At 34.1% G+C, this 17,208-nt stretch overlaps 2 protein-coding genes across 4 annotated transcripts; both read right to left on the reverse strand.

Moving 5' to 3' along the window:
* Nucleotides 1-2,013: 2,013 nt before the first annotated feature.
* Nucleotides 2,014-2,996, reverse strand: LOC140813973 (VQ motif-containing protein 4-like). Its single transcript, XM_073172812.1, has one exon. It carries the CDS (start codon nt 2,864-2,866, stop codon nt 2,177-2,179), a length of 690 nt encoding a protein of 229 aa, XP_073028913.1. The 5' UTR covers nt 2,867-2,996; the 3' UTR covers nt 2,014-2,176.
* A 7,127-nt stretch (nt 2,997-10,123) lies between these two features.
* On the reverse strand, nt 10,124-16,013 carry LOC140813512 (proton pump-interactor 1-like). Of its 3 annotated transcripts, XM_073172020.1 has the most exons (8): nt 15,650-15,825; nt 14,396-14,779; nt 13,468-13,659; nt 13,169-13,348; nt 12,881-13,075; nt 11,433-11,531; nt 10,808-11,342; nt 10,124-10,712 (listed from the first exon to the last, which is right to left on the reverse strand). In XM_073172020.1, exons 2-8 carry the CDS (start codon nt 14,732-14,734, stop codon nt 10,393-10,395), a joined length of 1,860 nt encoding a protein of 619 aa, XP_073028121.1. In that variant the 5' UTR covers nt 14,735-14,779; nt 15,650-15,825; the 3' UTR covers nt 10,124-10,392. The 3 variants fall into 3 exon arrangements, with proteins under 3 accessions (XP_073028121.1, XP_073028120.1, XP_073028119.1); XM_073172019.1 differs by lacking the exon at nt 15,650-15,825 and adding an exon at nt 15,940-16,013 and having other exon boundaries at nt 10,124-11,342; XM_073172018.1 differs by having other exon boundaries at nt 10,124-11,342.
* Nucleotides 16,014-17,208: the final 1,195 nt, after the last annotated feature.

The raw sequence follows: 17,208 nt of genomic DNA on the forward strand, positions 1-17,208 counted from the left end.
GTTTCAAATGATATTTGAAACTCATATTAATGATTTTGGAGTATGTTATTGATTGAAATGAGTATGTAATTGATGTAGATAAAGTGTTATCTTCAAGCTACATCAATTGGAACGAAGAATTGAGGTATGTTGCGACCGGGTAACATACGACATGTATCTGTATTATATGATATATGTTGGATTGATTTGATTGATTGGATTGGAATACGTGTCTATGTGCCTATTTGATGATTTAATGTGGCATACATGACATTGAGATTGGAGTATCGATGTATAAAATAAATGTTTTGTTAACACACGTCATTTTATGCATACATCGATACATGACATGCACGTTGAGCTATGATCTTTGGATACCCTGATATGATTGGATTGGATTCCGGGGTTTGTGAACACAATCGCTATGCCGGCATTATATGACCCGTAAAGCATAGACAATTGTGGCCCCATATGATTGGATATGAGATGTGGGATTGATGGCGCTTCGTCGACGCTATCATATGTGTATTCCCATATCGGCCGGTGTTCCAGCTCGAGCATTGATTTGATTTGATAGCGATTCGATTGATTCTGACATGTGCTCAGTGGATGGGCATTTGACCTGATACCTCCACGACATACATGCATTGCATACCATATATCATTGTTTAGATATCTGTGGTACATATGATTGGTTGTTCCATACGGAGCTTTGCTCACCCTCAAGGGGGGCTGTTGTTGTCTTTGTGTGTGGACAATGGCAGGTACTCCAGGATATCAGGAGATCGGAGAGGGTACTTCTGGTGGGAGCCACAGCTTGGGCTGAGGTTTATGTTTATATCTTGTTCCCAGTATATATGTATATGTATCTATATACCAGGGCATGTCCCGAGTATATGATTGGTTGTGATTACGTGTGGGCATGATTATGACGTGAGATGAGATACTATTTCTAGTATTCAAATAAAATGATTTTGGCTCATTGTAAAGAAAATTTAAAACTCGTTTTCCGCTGTGATTAATTAACCCTAATCAGATTGCATTGTAATAACGATTAGAAGCTAAGGGCCCCACATTAAATGTCCCACATCGGTTAGATAATTAACCTATGGGTGGTATATATGGAATTGGACAATCCTCCCCCCTTGAACTAGCTTTTAGGGTTGAGTTAGGTCCAAGTTCCAATCTTAACAAAACTAGTAGTTTTTTTTCCAAAATAAAATGAATCTGGGCTCATTAAGTATTTAGTGTTAGATTTATATACAAAAAAAAAATTATTTTTCTTAGGTTTTTGTGAGACAGATATGTTTGGAGTAAAAATTAATATTTTTAGTGTAAAAGTATTACATTTTATTTTACTTTTTTCGGACTATATGTGTTGACGCCTGAGTATGGAGATTTAACATGGATTTAGTGAACCTAAACAAGTCGCGTGTATAGCACCACTATCAATGTTTTCCTAAGTTGTTTCCAAAAAAAACCATTCTCAATGCGTCATTATAGTTCTTATTATTTCTGAAAAAGTTTAGCACATTTAATATTAAAAATATTATCTTTTATATGTGATTTAAATAAAATATATATATCACAAAATTGATATACGAAATCGTTATCATGTCTCGACATGCAAAAAAAAAATAAGGGTTATAAATTTAAAGAGAATATTATTTCAAAGTCTATTGGGTCCTGCTTATAATTGATGCCTTATTTTTTCATTTATCTGTCTCTCAAGTGAACTATAAGAATAAATGAATAGGAATTTGATCCTTCATCAACTATGGTTTGATTAGATTGAGTGTTGTTCAATGGATTATTCTTTTTGACAAAAAAATTTATAAAAAAAAAACCCAAAAGTAATGAATTATTCTTCTTTTTAAAGTACATGCCTCAGATCTTTTTATGAAAATTTCCCCTTTTTCAACATTGGAAGGGAAAAAAACTTGACTTTATGATCGTCTTCAAAAAATCTATGGGTCGATGTGACATTTAGTAGAGAAGTGTGAAGGTGGAAATGTCGGCTCAAAAATTCAGCAATGGAATACAAGTCAACACAAATGATGAAAGAAATAATAAAGCAGTGACGAGTTTTCTTGCTCTTTGTAATCATCGAATGAAAGATAAAATTGTACAAATGGAGGATGATCTCTAACTTGATTAATCTCCGGAATCCAATTTTCCGGTTCAAGATTATTTTCCCTCACGAGGACCCTGAAACTCGCGGCGAGGTCACCGGAAAAAGTGACAGAAGCTGAGGCTCGGCGTTGCCGGGGGCCGTCCTCGGCGACGGATGAAAGTAAAATTTCTTCTCGGCGATTGCCTTTTCCTCTTCCAATGAATTCCCGATCGCGGCCGGTGAGGATCTGCTCAGGTTATCCTCATTCAATGGCGTCGCCGGGCTGAGAACCAGCGCCGGGAAGGCAAGGATGCTCGGCGATAGAATCTCGGGGTTTCTCGGCGAAAAGACGGGGTTTTGAGAAAAACCCGACATCAGTGTGTTGATCATTAGCCCGTTTTTCAGGCTGTTTCTCCGTTCGTAGAGTTTAAAACCTTGCTTCTTCTGACCGGTGCTTCTGATAGGTGGTATGCTGCCGCCGCCTCGGGATGTGGGATCCGTTCTGGAAGCTTGTTTGGCTGTTTCCGAGGAACCAGTGAGCATCTGCACGACCTGTTTGAAGGAAGATGTGTCCGCTTGTACAAAAGTGGTAGGATATGGATTGGATTCGTTAGATCTGAAAATGGGGTTTGGATTAGGGGTGAGCGGCGGGGTGGCGACAAGCATCACCGACGACCCATTACTAGTGGTGCAGCCGCCGCCATTGCTGCGGGGAGAGGTGGTGGGGGATGAGTTGTGATCTCTCACTTGAATTCTTGGAGAGGTGATATCCATAATTGGTAATAAATGAAACAGACAGAGACAGAGACAGAGACAGAGGAAAAGGTTTGGGTGGAGAAGAAGCGATGAATGAGTGAAAAAGAAGAGAATGGGAATGGGATGGAGATTGGAGGTCGTCTTCTTTTTCACATTAAATACGACAAATTTTAAATATTAATATAAAATAAAATCAGCCCAAACCAAATGACCAAAGCAGACGATGGAAATTGGAACTGATTCGTCGTAGCCATTTCTACCATTTGCTCTAAAATTTTATTTTAAATTTATATATTATATAACTTATATTTTATTTCATTAAACTGAACCTCTTATATTAACTAACGGTATAGTCGATTTATTAATAATTTTTATACATCTCTATATTTTTTTCGAATTTTTCTCCGACTGATCTATAATTTAATATTTAATTAACCTTTTGTTTTGTTGTCAAGTTGAAGTCTTTGAACCACCTAACCACCTTTTTCTCACAACATACTTCTCCTTTTCTTTCCATTATTGCTTCGTAGAGGGGTTGTAGGTGGGTTAAATGGTCAATTTACATTCTTTATTAAATAAATACCGATCATTTAGTAAAATATGAATTTGTAAAAAAAAAAAAAAAACAAGTTGAATTTGGGAAAGTGGAAACTTTTCCAGTTGAACTCATTGACTTCAGAACACCGGTAGACCCAGTCTCTGATTGGGATTGGGAACTCCGCCGTACCACACCATCATTGTTTATTTTACCATTTTACCCATCACACACACGAAACCTTAATTTTATGAAATTCGAAGTTTATAATATCTATGATACGATTAGTACAAAAACGTGTTTGGCGGGGTGTTGACCATTTCATGCAAAACACCGACTCTTATATAAAATCATTGTAACTTAATCGCGTTTATACAAGCAGACTTCGAAGCTCTCGTGACCTGAAATATATAAAAAAGTCGTAATATATTAATAATAGTTAAGTCGAAAAGAAAAGACATGCTAGAGTATGATTTTTCTATTATGAATATAATTAGAGTCGACTCGTCTCATAGATAAAGATTCGTGAGATCGTCTCACAAAAGTCTACTCATTAATATAATAAAATTTAAATAATCCAACCACGCATTCGTTTATATTTTGTGTTTATATCCGAATTCGGTTAGTTGTACTTGTATCAGCTGGATAACTAATTTTGCAACTGCATATACGTGAAAAGTAGTCAATTCACTTAATTATTTGGATCCAAACGTTGTATTGCACGTAGTTTTCTTTAAGGATTTTAAACAAATTTTAATATAAATTAATTTTTACGTTCATCGAGGAAGTTGGTGAAAAATCTCCAATCAAAACATTTTTTTGGGTTCACTCTCTACTCATAAAATTATGGTACTATATCATACAAAATGTGGTACTTCGTGTGAAAATATGGTATTAAAAAAATATCAAGAGATTGAACACAAAAAAAAAAATCGATGACTGAAAACTGAAAGTCAATTTTCCGACGTTCATTACATGTGTATAAACAATATATATGATTACGCATACTGGCGAGAGATGAAAATGCCACCGCCAAACTTCTTACGCCACCAAATTCTTCTTACACGCAATCATTCATTTAAAAAGAATTGTCCGGTAATGATGGGTCGAGACTTTCAGACACATCACGGTTTATGTGTTCCCAGAGAGAAATTGCGATTTTTAGTTTCTTGAATTTATTTATTTTTTATTTAATTATGTAATTTGTTGAAGCATATTTTTAATCTATTGTTTTTTTTCTGAAATTATTGCATTTACCCAACGCAGAGTTTATTGCACTAATTTTTTGTATAAAATATCGAAAATATATATATATATATATTTATATCTCTTGTGAAAATTAAATATGTATATTAGACTTTAATTTTTTATAAAAATTATACGAACACTTTATGCAACAGTTGGAAATCTTACAGCTGAAGTATTTTGATAATATCACATTGACCAGTGATAAAAATGACCGACGGGAAAAATAGTTAGAAATGAAACTCAATTTGCTATAAGTTATATTTCAGGTCGACTAAACTAGTTCAGACGTTGTCTATACTACTCAGATTCCGTCAGTTACTCTCTCGATTTTGTAGCATCTAGTTAACATATATAACATTTGAATTAATCTAACCTACCTTAAATATAACTTGTAGCAAATTCAGTTTTCTTTTTTAAACTTTTTACCCGTTGTTCATTTTGATCAGTGGTCAATGAGATACCATCAAAATACTTCATCTCACTATATTTCCAACCAATGCATAAGATGTTCGTGCAACTTCTATATAAAAATTTAAAATCTAAGATACATATTTAATTTTCTCATAACAAAAGTTAGCATTTTCGACATTCCATGGACCATGGGGGAGATTTGATGGGAAAAAAAGTCCATTATTGCGTGATGCCCCTATGCCGTACAATTATTCTTATTTTCTTCTTTTTTTAAATGGCAGGAAAAATAGCTATCAAGTTGAAAAATTAAAGTTTTGAAAAATGAAATTGACTTTAAAATGTGAATATATTATAATGTTCGCATAGTTCATAATATCCTAGTATAGATGTTTAAATGGCAAGGCATATTATTATTAAGAATGAAAAGAATCAAATTCCCATTAAAATGGAATATCGAAAAAGGGTTGAAAGAAACGTATGGAACATATTAATGCGGCTAACTTTATTAATGCAAGCAGAGTCGATCAAGCATGAAAAAGCGAGTAGTGGTCTAATATTCTTACACAATTTTTTTCTCAAATTTTATTTTATTTTATTTTATTTACAACTTTTTAAAATTTCAATAATGATATGATATGGAAGTTGAACATTTCAAATAATTGGCAAAGTGGGAGCTCAATCAAAGATTACATTACGATTGAGTCTGCATTGAAAAATGATCAAGAGTTTCAACTGAATAGAAAGTCATAAGCATCGCAAAAAATTTATGTATTCTCGTTCTATCATAACAATGCACGTCTTTCTCTTAGGTTGTATTTGATTTGAATGAAATTATTTGAAATCCACTAATTTGGGGAGTAGATTTAAATTGAAACAAAATGTGTATTTTACCAACACAATGATTTCAAATTCCTTTTTTCTAATTATTGAAGCTGCGATCTACGATTTTTCGCAGTATAATATTCATCAATTATAAAATCTGATACTATAATATTTCTCAATGTAGATAATCGTAGAATATGTTAGAAAGAAATCTCTCATTTTATTACGAAGAACTGTTTTAACATGCTTCATAGTCGAAATGAATGCTCAGTGGTTTCCGTGGAAATAAGTAGAGTCAACACTAGACGAATCAACTTGTCAATCAAATTATAGTGTTGCGACTTTTTTTTTCAAATAACCTTCGGCACAATTATGAGGTAGTTGATGTTTTATGAAATTTTTTTTGACAAACTACATTCAGCTCATAATGTTGTAGCTGATACCTCGAATGATGCATTTCCTGTTCAAAAGTCCTCGGGATAATACTTCTCAGCTAGAGTACAAATTTTGTCGATGTTGAACCATTTAAAATTATCTTTTGGGTCCAAGATAGAGCTAATAATCAAAAGTTCTATTGTATCATCATTGAACCTAGAGTTTATCTCTTCCAACTGAAAATCAATTGCAGCATTAAATATATCGTAATAAAAGTGATGCTCGACTGTGATTGTATTCTTTTGTTGGCACAAACGAAAAGAATGCTTATAATGAGAACTCGTCTCTGATACATCAATATCCAATGTTGTGCAAAATGATTTTACACATGAAATAAGAATATTAAAACCATAATTTCTCAATGTCGGGAAAGTGGTTTAGTTGTAAAGAACAAATCCATTCCACTTATGATATCAAATTATTTTAATTGCAAGGCACAACGAAGCAAATTTGTGATCTTCGTAATTTTATGCATCAAATGCAAAATATAAATGAAATCAAAAGACTTCATCATTATTAATTAACTGTCAACTCCCCCACGCATCAACATAGAGGTACCATAAGTGATAATGTTTTCAACACGTTAATAATTGTATCATACATATTGCCAAGCTGCAAATATAATCAAAATAGGAGCCCCAATGAGAAATGCCTACTCGATGCAAAGTACAAATCTGATTAGTTCTTCGCCCAGTCTCGTGTTCACCAACAACAACATAATGTGCAATTTAATTAACTAGAAAAGATTGTAACTCGGCATTGTGCTTGGAAAAAAATGTAACAAGATTGACAATGGTCATCAGATTTGAAAAGAAAAGCCACATAGAGATCTCCTTTTCAGCCGCTGCAACTAATGTTAGCTGAAATCGATGGGCAAAACAATGTATATAACATACATATGGACAATCTTTTATAAATAAAGCCATTTTTTAAGAAATAAAGGTTGCAATACATAACCGCACCACCGTGAAATATTTTGCAATTAAACGGCCTAGTGTTTTTTTACGCCGAATTAAATAATGAAATAAAATTTGAATAAATGCTAGCACCAAATATATTTTTACAAATACTTTCTTCGTATTACAATTTTTTTAATATTTATTCGTTCATATTTGTTTGAAGTTGAAGTAAAAAAAGATAAATATTTAAAGCATTTGGTGATGTGTGTGTGTTAAATATTCGAGTTTGACTGAGTATGTTTATTATTTTGATTTTTATAGTTTGTCTATATTGTATATTTGAAGACATCGGTGAGTTAAATTTATTTCATCAAACGCTGAAACGCTCAACAGGTAATTCATGAAGCCGCATATTTCAAAATTAACGACCGCAATGCATTCGGTTGAAGTTTTTCAAATACCGAAAAACCTCGGATCACCCATGTGAGACAATTTACCTGAAGTCATAAGTTCTCGACAACTTGTCTATACGCTAGTTATTCATCAAACAACAAATTTGAAGATTCTTGTGTGATTAGAACTTCTCTGTGAGACAAAAACACTGCTCCATTCAATCTAACCCTTCAATTGTAAAGATATATTATTGTGCTGAAATTAATTCAAAAGGATAGCATGTAAAACAAAATATGCATCTTTCGTTGGAGAGTACTCTAACCATGAAACTTTTATTCCACGTATATTGAAAATCGACAATGTAGCTCTTCTTATTCAAACCGTGGGTATGACAGAAGTTTAGGTTGATATGGCTCGGCCCCATTTGATATAAGTTCGACTAATTTCATCACGATGATTAAAAGATTTTGTCACATCGAAATATGCAATCCAAGATCAAGTTCAAGGAAAGTTTCATTGAACTCAACTCTTCAAGATTTAAAAGTAGGTTTTTGCTCTTCCATATGAATGGATGCATGAGTCTCGGTCATCTCGGATGATGAAAGATTATCAATTCTTGGCTTAAAAAATGATAGAATATCGTTTCTCTTTTGTTTTCCCTCTTGAATTGAATCATGAAAACCTATCGAAAAATAGCTGAGAAATGTAAAAAAATTAAAATAAAATAGGGTTAAAAGTAACTAAACGAGACCAAACGAGAGGAAGAGCTCGTTTTTCCGACAGAAGATAAAAGACAAAAACTTGTGTGAGACGATCTCACGGGTCGTATTTTGTGAGACGAATATCTATTTGGGTCATTCATGAAAAAATATTATATTTTATGCTACAAATTTTATTTTTTATTGTGAATATAGGTATGATTGACCCACAAATAAAGATCAGTGATATCGTTTCACAAAAAACCTACTTAGAAAAGATGAAAATCTTCAAACCTCGTTTTTCTAAGACCACTTTCTAAACGGGCCGAGAACACACGTATTATTTGCACAATTGAGCCACTTGGTTAATTACATATTGGGTCAAAATTAATAGATTATTTTTTTTTTTTTGGCATTGCTCAGGTGCCGTCAAGTCTCTCTCCGCCATTGTGTCCGCTTCCAGTACAATACCGCCAACACTCCGGCCTCATCGACAGCCTTGAACAAGGGGTATTTGCTTCGATGGAGTACTTTCGATTTTTACAAGTTTAAAAACCCAACATTCCAGCCTCGCTTTCGGTTGATCAAACTTGTCCAAGTGACTGTGATTCGAAATACTATATCGATTGATCAATAATTTCTCTCGTGTTTGGCGGGTTGGTGGGTCCAACTCAAATTAAACCCGTCTGAGTTTTAAGGAGCAGGACAGGACAAGTCCGAAAATGAGTCAGTCGGGTCGCACGTCTAGTCTCTTCTTGACAGAGCCCATCCCAAATTTAACCAAACTCATCCATTAGCCGTCTCCTCTGACCTCCCTTTAATGTCTGCTTTAATTATTCCCTCCATGGCTAACCTAATATCGCAGGCTTCGCATCCCTGCATTTCGAGCCACTTAACTTTGTCAATATCTGACTTCACTCCATCTAATTAATTAACCCATTGATTAGTATATGTGACAATATCGTAGGCTAGGATGATAAGTCTTTATTTCAAGTGAACGAAAGTATAAAATAACTCGCACTCAATTAATGATACAAAGTAAACCAATTCACTCTGTGTGAGAAGGCAAGTCGAATCATAGAAACCAACATATTATATATGATATGGCTGTGTCATAGTGATCTTGCAACATTTTTGGAATTCATTTTAGCAAGAATGCAGTATTTTCTGGTGTTTATGAAGCGACTATCTTCCATTCTGAAGTAAATCTAATGCTCCAGGAGCCGCAAACATGTCCATAAACTTCTCATCACTCACAGCAAACAAATCCAATCCAGGTGCTACCATGAGGCGCTCTTTGCTGCACAAGTTAAACATCATAGCCCATCATTTGATTCAGATTGATCACCAATAGGGATTTAGTTTCATGGATATAAAAATGAGTTTGATGGCTTCTTCTGACCAATTTGGTGTTTTGTAATAAACGGGGAAGAAACTTGGTGATTACTTAGCTGGTACGTGTTACCTTTAAAACAAAAACTCCACGGTTAATAAGAACACATCCCCTTACCAAGGTATTAAAAAACCAGAATTCAGAGTTGATGCCACTCCCCTCTCAACTAGAACTTCATGAATTCGAGCAAAATGCTGGGCAGCAGATGAACATATCTCTGAGTAAGCTGATCCTGAAAGATACGAGGTTGATATTCTTATATTAAGCAATATTTGTTTGTTTCAAGACAAATAGATATTTTTAAGAATTTTTTTTTTCAAAATTGATATATTTAAGTTCCTTATTCTACAATGTAGATAGAAGTTGGCAGTAATGTCATTCTGTTTCATAATTTCAAAAGCCAAACCGTGAAAAAATTATTAATCTATTTGCAAATATTGCTAAACTTTATCATAATTTTCTTGATACAACAAAGTTACGCATAGTACCCAATTCTACACACCACACCATAACAGCTTGCAGTAGTAAACGAAGGTTTCAACAATATTTTTAGGAGCAAAATTGAAAATACAATCCAAAAAAACAAAAAGAGTTACATAGTTTCTCTGCTGTAAATATCTCAAACTCCATCCTAGCACACAGGACGCCAAAAACTATCGCTCACTACCATAGTATAACAGTCTCTCAAGAGTTGTTTCCTCTCCACTACCTTAACTAAGATAGCTGTAGCCAACTACCACCATAAGTGCAAGAACCACCAGAGCAGCAGAAATAGCCCACATCCAATAGTTTGTCGTCTTCTTGCGTTTGAGCATGGACTTTGGAAGTGAATCCAGACCGCCTCGGGGGCGTGCTCTATGCCTGATTGGGTTTTCTTTACGAGCCTTGTTCTTGTGGGGAACAGGAGTTTCGAACTTTTCCTCGACCATCTCCTGTTCGACAACTTCTTCGTTTGCTTCAGATGGCTCTTCAGAATCCACAGCAGCAGCAGTGGTGCCAGTCTTCTTCCTTGCTCTCTTTTCACGCTCCTGTATAAATCCGAATAAAATAAGTTCAGTATGAAAGCTTGAAAATTGTTGGTTGGAAATAGCGTGAAAAAAAATATATATATATATATAATTTCCTTGAGCTTCTTTTCCGCTTCCTGCTCAGCCTTTTTAGCCGCTTTGGCCGCAGCTTTCTCGGCCAACTTCTTCCTCCTTTCTTCTGTCTGAATGCGCTTGGCCATCTCTTCTGCTTTCTTAAGCTCTTTTAGCTTAGTTTCATCCAATTCTTCCGTCCTGGGGAGAGAATCCTTCTGGATTTTATCAGACTGAAACACTTCCTCCCTGTCTTGCTCTTCAACCTTCTCCAAGGTGAGTTCTGTTTTATTGTTTCCTTTATTGCTTTTAGCATTCTTAGAATTCTGATCTTTCTGCTCCGAAGCATCTTCTTTAGCCGCGGAGACCAAATCTTGCTTTGGGGGTTGTTTAAAAGTTGTCTTTACCACCTCTGGCACAGATGGAGTGGGCACCTCTACTGACACCAGTGGTTTCTCCTCCGAATTCCTCATCCGACCATCCCTACTCAACTGCCTTGCATCAAGAGAGGACAATATTCTCCTCTCATAATCATCCCGAAAAGCCTTATTATTATTCCAGAGGTTCATGAAGTTCCCAACCTGATCGAGGGAATAACGGAGAACTGTGAAATAAATTATTACAAAATAATGACGTTGAGTTACTAGTTAAAAGAACATTATCCTCCAAACCTCTGTATCTGAAAGATCCTTCAGGGCCTCAACATCCTTGTTAACTGCAAGTACTTTAGCTTTGGTCAAGATGACACGATTTTGATGGAAGGGAGAATTCTGAAAGATGGAATAGAAATTTCATAATGATCGAAATTGTGAAATATGGCGTTGTTTCCAAGAATGACTATATGGCAAAAAATATTCAGCTTTAAGCTACTAAGAAAAATAGAAAAGCAATCAAGTAACGAGTCCATTTACGACGACAATCCATCATATTTTATCATATTAAGGACTATATAAAGGGACAGACTTTTCTTCCTATTAGCATCATATATAAAAGAATCAACAACAGCACATGATGACCAATTAAGAAACAAAGTTTCACGATTGCATATCAGTGTAAGTGTTCTCTAGTATTGTTATTGTAGTTAAATCTGTGGCATAGCTATTGGTGGCTTAAGGTCTCACTGAGGCAACATGCATCATAGAACATAAGCACAAGGCATGTGCTTATCAAAGTAAGGGATTTTGGGGATAATATATTAAAATATAAATTGTCTGAAGATTATGTCATCCTATATCATTTATCAGGTTCTTTAAATTCTGTTAAACACAGAAAAACAGATAGTAATTTATAAACAAAAATGGAAGATCATAGCCTTACATGTTATGCTGAATTTACCATCACTAAATTTAGGATGCACTTAAAAAGCGTATTGAGCTTTAAAGATCCTAAAGAATCGTGCTTCACAGCCCAAGCATGCACTTTATTGAAACAATGAGCCTTGACTTGCATTTGAGCAACGTTTCAGCCTCGTTGCACCTTGTGCCGGACACAGACCTTATAGGTTTTCACTAACTACTAGTGTGATTTTTAAAAACAATCTCTTCCCTAATTTTTTTAATTAATATAGCAAACAAATAAAATTAATAATTGAAAAAAGAAACATTTTAATTATAAACCAAAATTTATTGCAAGTTTAATAATATGATAATGAGTATTTAACTCGAAATTTATTAAGATTCAAACCTTATTGACTATAATGAATATTCATAAATCAAGATTTAATATAATATATTTATTTTAGATGATTTCATAATAATGAAGTAACAAGGATATAGTGACAATGTAATTATTTTTATTCTACAATAATTTTAATAACATTCAAACGTTATCAAATATAATTGATATGTTTGTCAAGAGATCGGAAGGATCAGCATGATAGAGTTCGTATTTGGTATGATGTAGTGGGTGTTTTGGCCGAGTGAGCTCAAACAAGGGGCTCTCTCTTGATACACAGTATAAATGGTCGGTGCATGCTAAAATCACGTCATGGAAAACAGATAGATAGTCCAAAAAATCAGGGTCGTAGTCAATACATTGCATATATAGCTGTAAATCTAAATAATCGTATGTGTATCATTATTAAATTGAATTATAATGATCATAAATTTAAGAAGCGTACCCCTTCGTCTCGCTGCTTTCTCAATTCTTTAATGTTTTCGAAAGTCTTGTCTCTCTTTTCAGTAAGTGCAGTCAATTCCTCCTCTAAAGCCATGATCACTTTCTCTACTGTCAGTTTTTCATCCTCAAGTTGCTTCAGTCTGACATTAATCACTTGCTTTTCCTTTCGAACTCCATCAAGATCAACTCCAATCAGCTGCAAAAATACCAAAAAATAAGTATAAGTGTACTGATAAATGGAACTCATGAAGATTCTAAACATGAAAATGTCAAGGGACTAGATTCTTACTTTGACCTGGTCCTGAATGGCTTCTTTTTCACCTAACGAGTCCTGAATCCTCGCCCTCTCAGCTGCATTTGCAATAACCTTTTCCCTTGTACCTTCGAGCTGTTTGATTTCCCTAAGGATTTGTTTTTCTTCACTGAGAGGAATGCTTTCGTGCTGAATGCGGTATTGGAAACTTTTAATCTGAGCCATTCAGCAATAATAAAAATGTTAGTTACATAATCTCAGAAATAACATATAAAGAATCGTTGTAATATATACTATGTGAAAATAACAAAAAATACAGTTATATAAAATCTTACAAGATCATTGAGTTCTTCCTCAGATGAACATATACCGGACGCCCTTTCTCTACTTCCGGCAGGACCTCTCAACTTACCCAGAGCCTGCTGGAGAGGTTCCATTTCTTTCCTTTTTTCGTCCATAAATGTCCTGAATTGTTTATTCTCAATGCCCAAAGACCGTAATTGAGCTATTATATTGGCTCGATCCCCCTGTAACACACACTTGGTGTCATTTAAGTTCTCGTTGTTCGCTTTTCATAATTAGATATTGTAATGACCCGAATCATTATTTGAATGAAGTGCTAATTCAGACATGATTAAAGGTTGTTAATTAAGCATTTTTATGGAATTGATTAGTTGAGGATTAACATGCTGGGATCCACCAAATTGGAAATGGACCACTCAATCTAATTCAGATTACATTATCCCGAAAAACCAACTAGACAAATGAGATAATTGGTCTGTTTTCGTTTGGGTTGTAACATTAGTAAGTGATTTGATTTCCGCTGTTTAATTGTTGTTATCAAGTTTAATTATGCATGTTGGTTTGTTTAGCAGTGACTCGTATAAGGGCGCTGCCTATCTATACTACACACTAACTCCAAAATCAATACCATGAGTACATGTAGAATAATTAAAATAAGACTCAAGTGGATAGATCAAGTAAACTATCGGTAGCAACATCGCGCAGATTAATAGGACGAACCAATAACCAATTTAAAGGGAGGAGGCATGGCTAGAGCCCATCCAACCATCAGAGGTACATTCACATGATTTAAGTCATCATAACTCATGTGTTTATAGTTACTTAAATGTAAACCTTCTAACACTGAAAAGTTCCCCCAGACTGTCAAAGAACAACACAAATCAACAAAGCGCGGCATTAAAGGGGCAAACACTGAAAAACCTTGTATAGTCTCAGCTAAAACACAATACCACAGCTTACCCTTTTTGCCTTCAATTTTTCAACAAGTTTCAATCGATCCTGATTTCTTTTCTGAAGCTCTTTGTCAGCCAGATCAAGTTTGTTCTTCAGGTTTTGGTCTTCAAATGCCCGGTACCTAACAAAATAAAACGAGTGTACCTGCTTGGGCTCTGGCCACTCGTCTACTGCATCCTTAGGGATATTGGACTCAAAAACTTTAAGAGACTCTCCTTTAACTGGCTCTTCCACACCATGAGAGCCGAAATTTATATTTACTTTTCCAGTTTCAACTGCAATGCTGGCTTCATTTCCATTTTCCATGTTGACAGCTGAGTTAGATTCCACAACCTCCACACCCATGTTATGCAACAAAAGCTACGGTAAAATGCAGCAAATTCTCAAAACCTACACCAGAAAGCAATTACCATCATTAAACATTCAACCTTACAAAATAGATGAGTTCCCGAAAGGAAATATTTTATCAACAAGAAAATCATCTGTTCGAGGAACATTGATCAACGAAGATTACCCAGTCTTAGATCAAACAAGTGCATAATCTTAACTATGATGTTTACGGAAATCAATCAACTCAGGCTAAGAAAGTTAATTGGATTGGTGCATTGTCCCATTAACACTCAAATTTCCACTTCTTATCAGATGGATCTAGAAATAGAAAAAATAAGTTAGCATCAAGAAAATTCAAGAATTCTAATTCCATGCGTAATCTTGAAACCAAGATGTCCCCAACAGATAATTACAATTAAATACTACGAGCACAAATCGCATAAAGCCACTATGTTTGAAACACCAAAATGAAATAGATCAATCTCGGTAGGAAATCAAGCCGTAGAAATTTTAATTTTTAACAGCAAATCATCAAACATAACACGCAAATCATTCATACAATAATAACAGAATGCACATACGGGTAAAAATCACCAAAGAAATGTTCAAGAAACCGCGTAAATGAATGCAACAGTTTCGGATTATCGACCTAAACTTAAAGATGAGTTCATCTATGTATCTTCATAAGAAAAAAAAATGGAAATTTAGGACATAGGAAAATAAAGTCAACCCCTCGTACTCCTCGATCAAATCAATACCACCCAAATTCAACGAACAAAAAATCAAGAACCCAACATATCGAAGAAGAGGGTGTCAAGAGAGCAATAAGAATCCCAAATTTGACCTAAAAAAACAATCAAAGAGTAGCAAAAAAATGCTAGAAAAAATAGTGGGTTCCCATCAAATGGCGCAAAACTGGCATAAACTTACCAGTAATGGCCAAGAAAATTACAGCGGAGGTTTGTAGGAGAGACCCTCCTCTAAAGAAAGAGAGAAAGACAACAGATCTCAGCCTTTTTAGAGAGAGATGGAGAGAGAAAATGAAAGAAAACTAAATTCTTGATTACTGAAATGGGATAAATTCACGACACGAAAAAGGTAGATATACATAAAAATCTGCGCCTGCGTAGAAATAAAAAAGAAGAAACAAAATCTTGAAAATTACAATTTTTATTATCTTTAATATTATTATTACCCAACAGCATTAATGGTGGGATTACCGGGATTTCAGTCCGTGGTTATAGTTCTGGTAAAAAGATGCTTCAACGCGGAATGAGAAGGAGACAAGCTTCGGGTCACACCATCGAATTACAAAAGATGAAACAAAATATCTTATTTTGTCTTTAAAAAACGATTCAATTAAAATATCAAAGAGAAATGAGGAGAGTTCCAAATTGGTTTAGGATATTTTGTTATCTAACCTTAGTTAATTATTATTTTTTAAAAAAATGACTTTTGCATGTATTTATATATTTGAGAAGGTTATTTTAAAAAAAAATGATTGACCAAGCCTATTTTCCTAAATATATCTATTATATATTATTATCCATCCATTAAAAATTATTGAAAAAATATAATTCAAACTCTCTACACATTTGATTTAGTTGTTGCTCTCTATATATGCCAATTCAAGTAAAATATTATTTTGTAGAGTTTATAAATCACATTTGATCAATCAAAAATCGAATTAAAATATAACAGTTACATCTTTTCTTTTTTGGCAAACGAATTATTATATTTTATTTGATTTTTTTTAGCCGGAAAAAGGAATGTGTTGGTGGGAAAACTATAATTGTTTTTTTCCTTATTTTCCTCTATGGAAGGATAGGAGAATCGGCGACGGCGTTTTAGACACGATAAAACGAGATGCACGACCAAGTTACTATAAAGCCCTCATCTACCCACCAAATTTACAAATTCATGCCTATGATGAATTAGTTGGTGGGAGGTTGGAAAATAATGTTTATGCTTATGGTACAATTATTTAGTTATAACTTGGACCGTTGAGACCAACTATTACATTTACAGCTAATAAGTGTTTCTTCCCATATTCAAATATTTACAGGACAAATAAGATTCGACTCTAATTATATAATTATTAAGAATGAAAATAATTATATATTATATATCGTTATATTTATTTATTTATCCTGAGAATCGAGTAGATCTAAATATGTAAATTAAAAATTAATGTAGTGTTCTCCGTCTTATGCTATCTACTCTATATCCTAAAAACTTATGTCAGATTGTCTCATTGGTCAATTTTACAAAACATGTTTTTATTTCGTCATACTATATTGATACATTACCTGATTTTGGATTTGCCTATATATTAAAAATGTGTGAGACCTCGAGACTAAAATAGTTTTGATGGTATTTTGGTAAATAAGTTGAAAAATATTCAATTTATTTTGATGGCATTTTCGTAAATAAGTTGAAAAATAATGAATTAATTTTAAAAGCAAAATGATAAATAGTGACGTATCTTT

Source organism: Primulina eburnea, chromosome 15 (assembly GCF_022965805.1).
Source record: "Primulina eburnea isolate SZY01 chromosome 15, ASM2296580v1, whole genome shotgun sequence".
In the NCBI taxonomy this organism is placed as follows: Eukaryota; Viridiplantae; Streptophyta; class Magnoliopsida; order Lamiales; family Gesneriaceae; genus Primulina; species Primulina eburnea.

Coding starts and splice junctions, on each gene's coding strand:
- LOC140813973 (XM_073172812.1), bottom strand. CDS start 2,866: ATGGATATCACCTCTCCAAGAATTCAAGTGAGAGATCACAACTCATCC.
- LOC140813512 (XM_073172019.1), bottom strand. CDS start 14,734: ATGGGTGTGGAGGTTGTGGAATCTAACTCAGCTGTCAACATGGAAAAT. Junction 13,660..14,395: donor AAAAATTGAAGGCAAAAAGG/GTAAGCTGTGGT, acceptor TGTGTGTTACAG/GGGGATCGAGCCAATATAAT. Junction 13,076..13,168: donor CCATTCAGGACCAGGTCAAA/GTAAGAATCTAG, acceptor GTATTTTTGCAG/CTGATTGGAGTTGATCTTGA.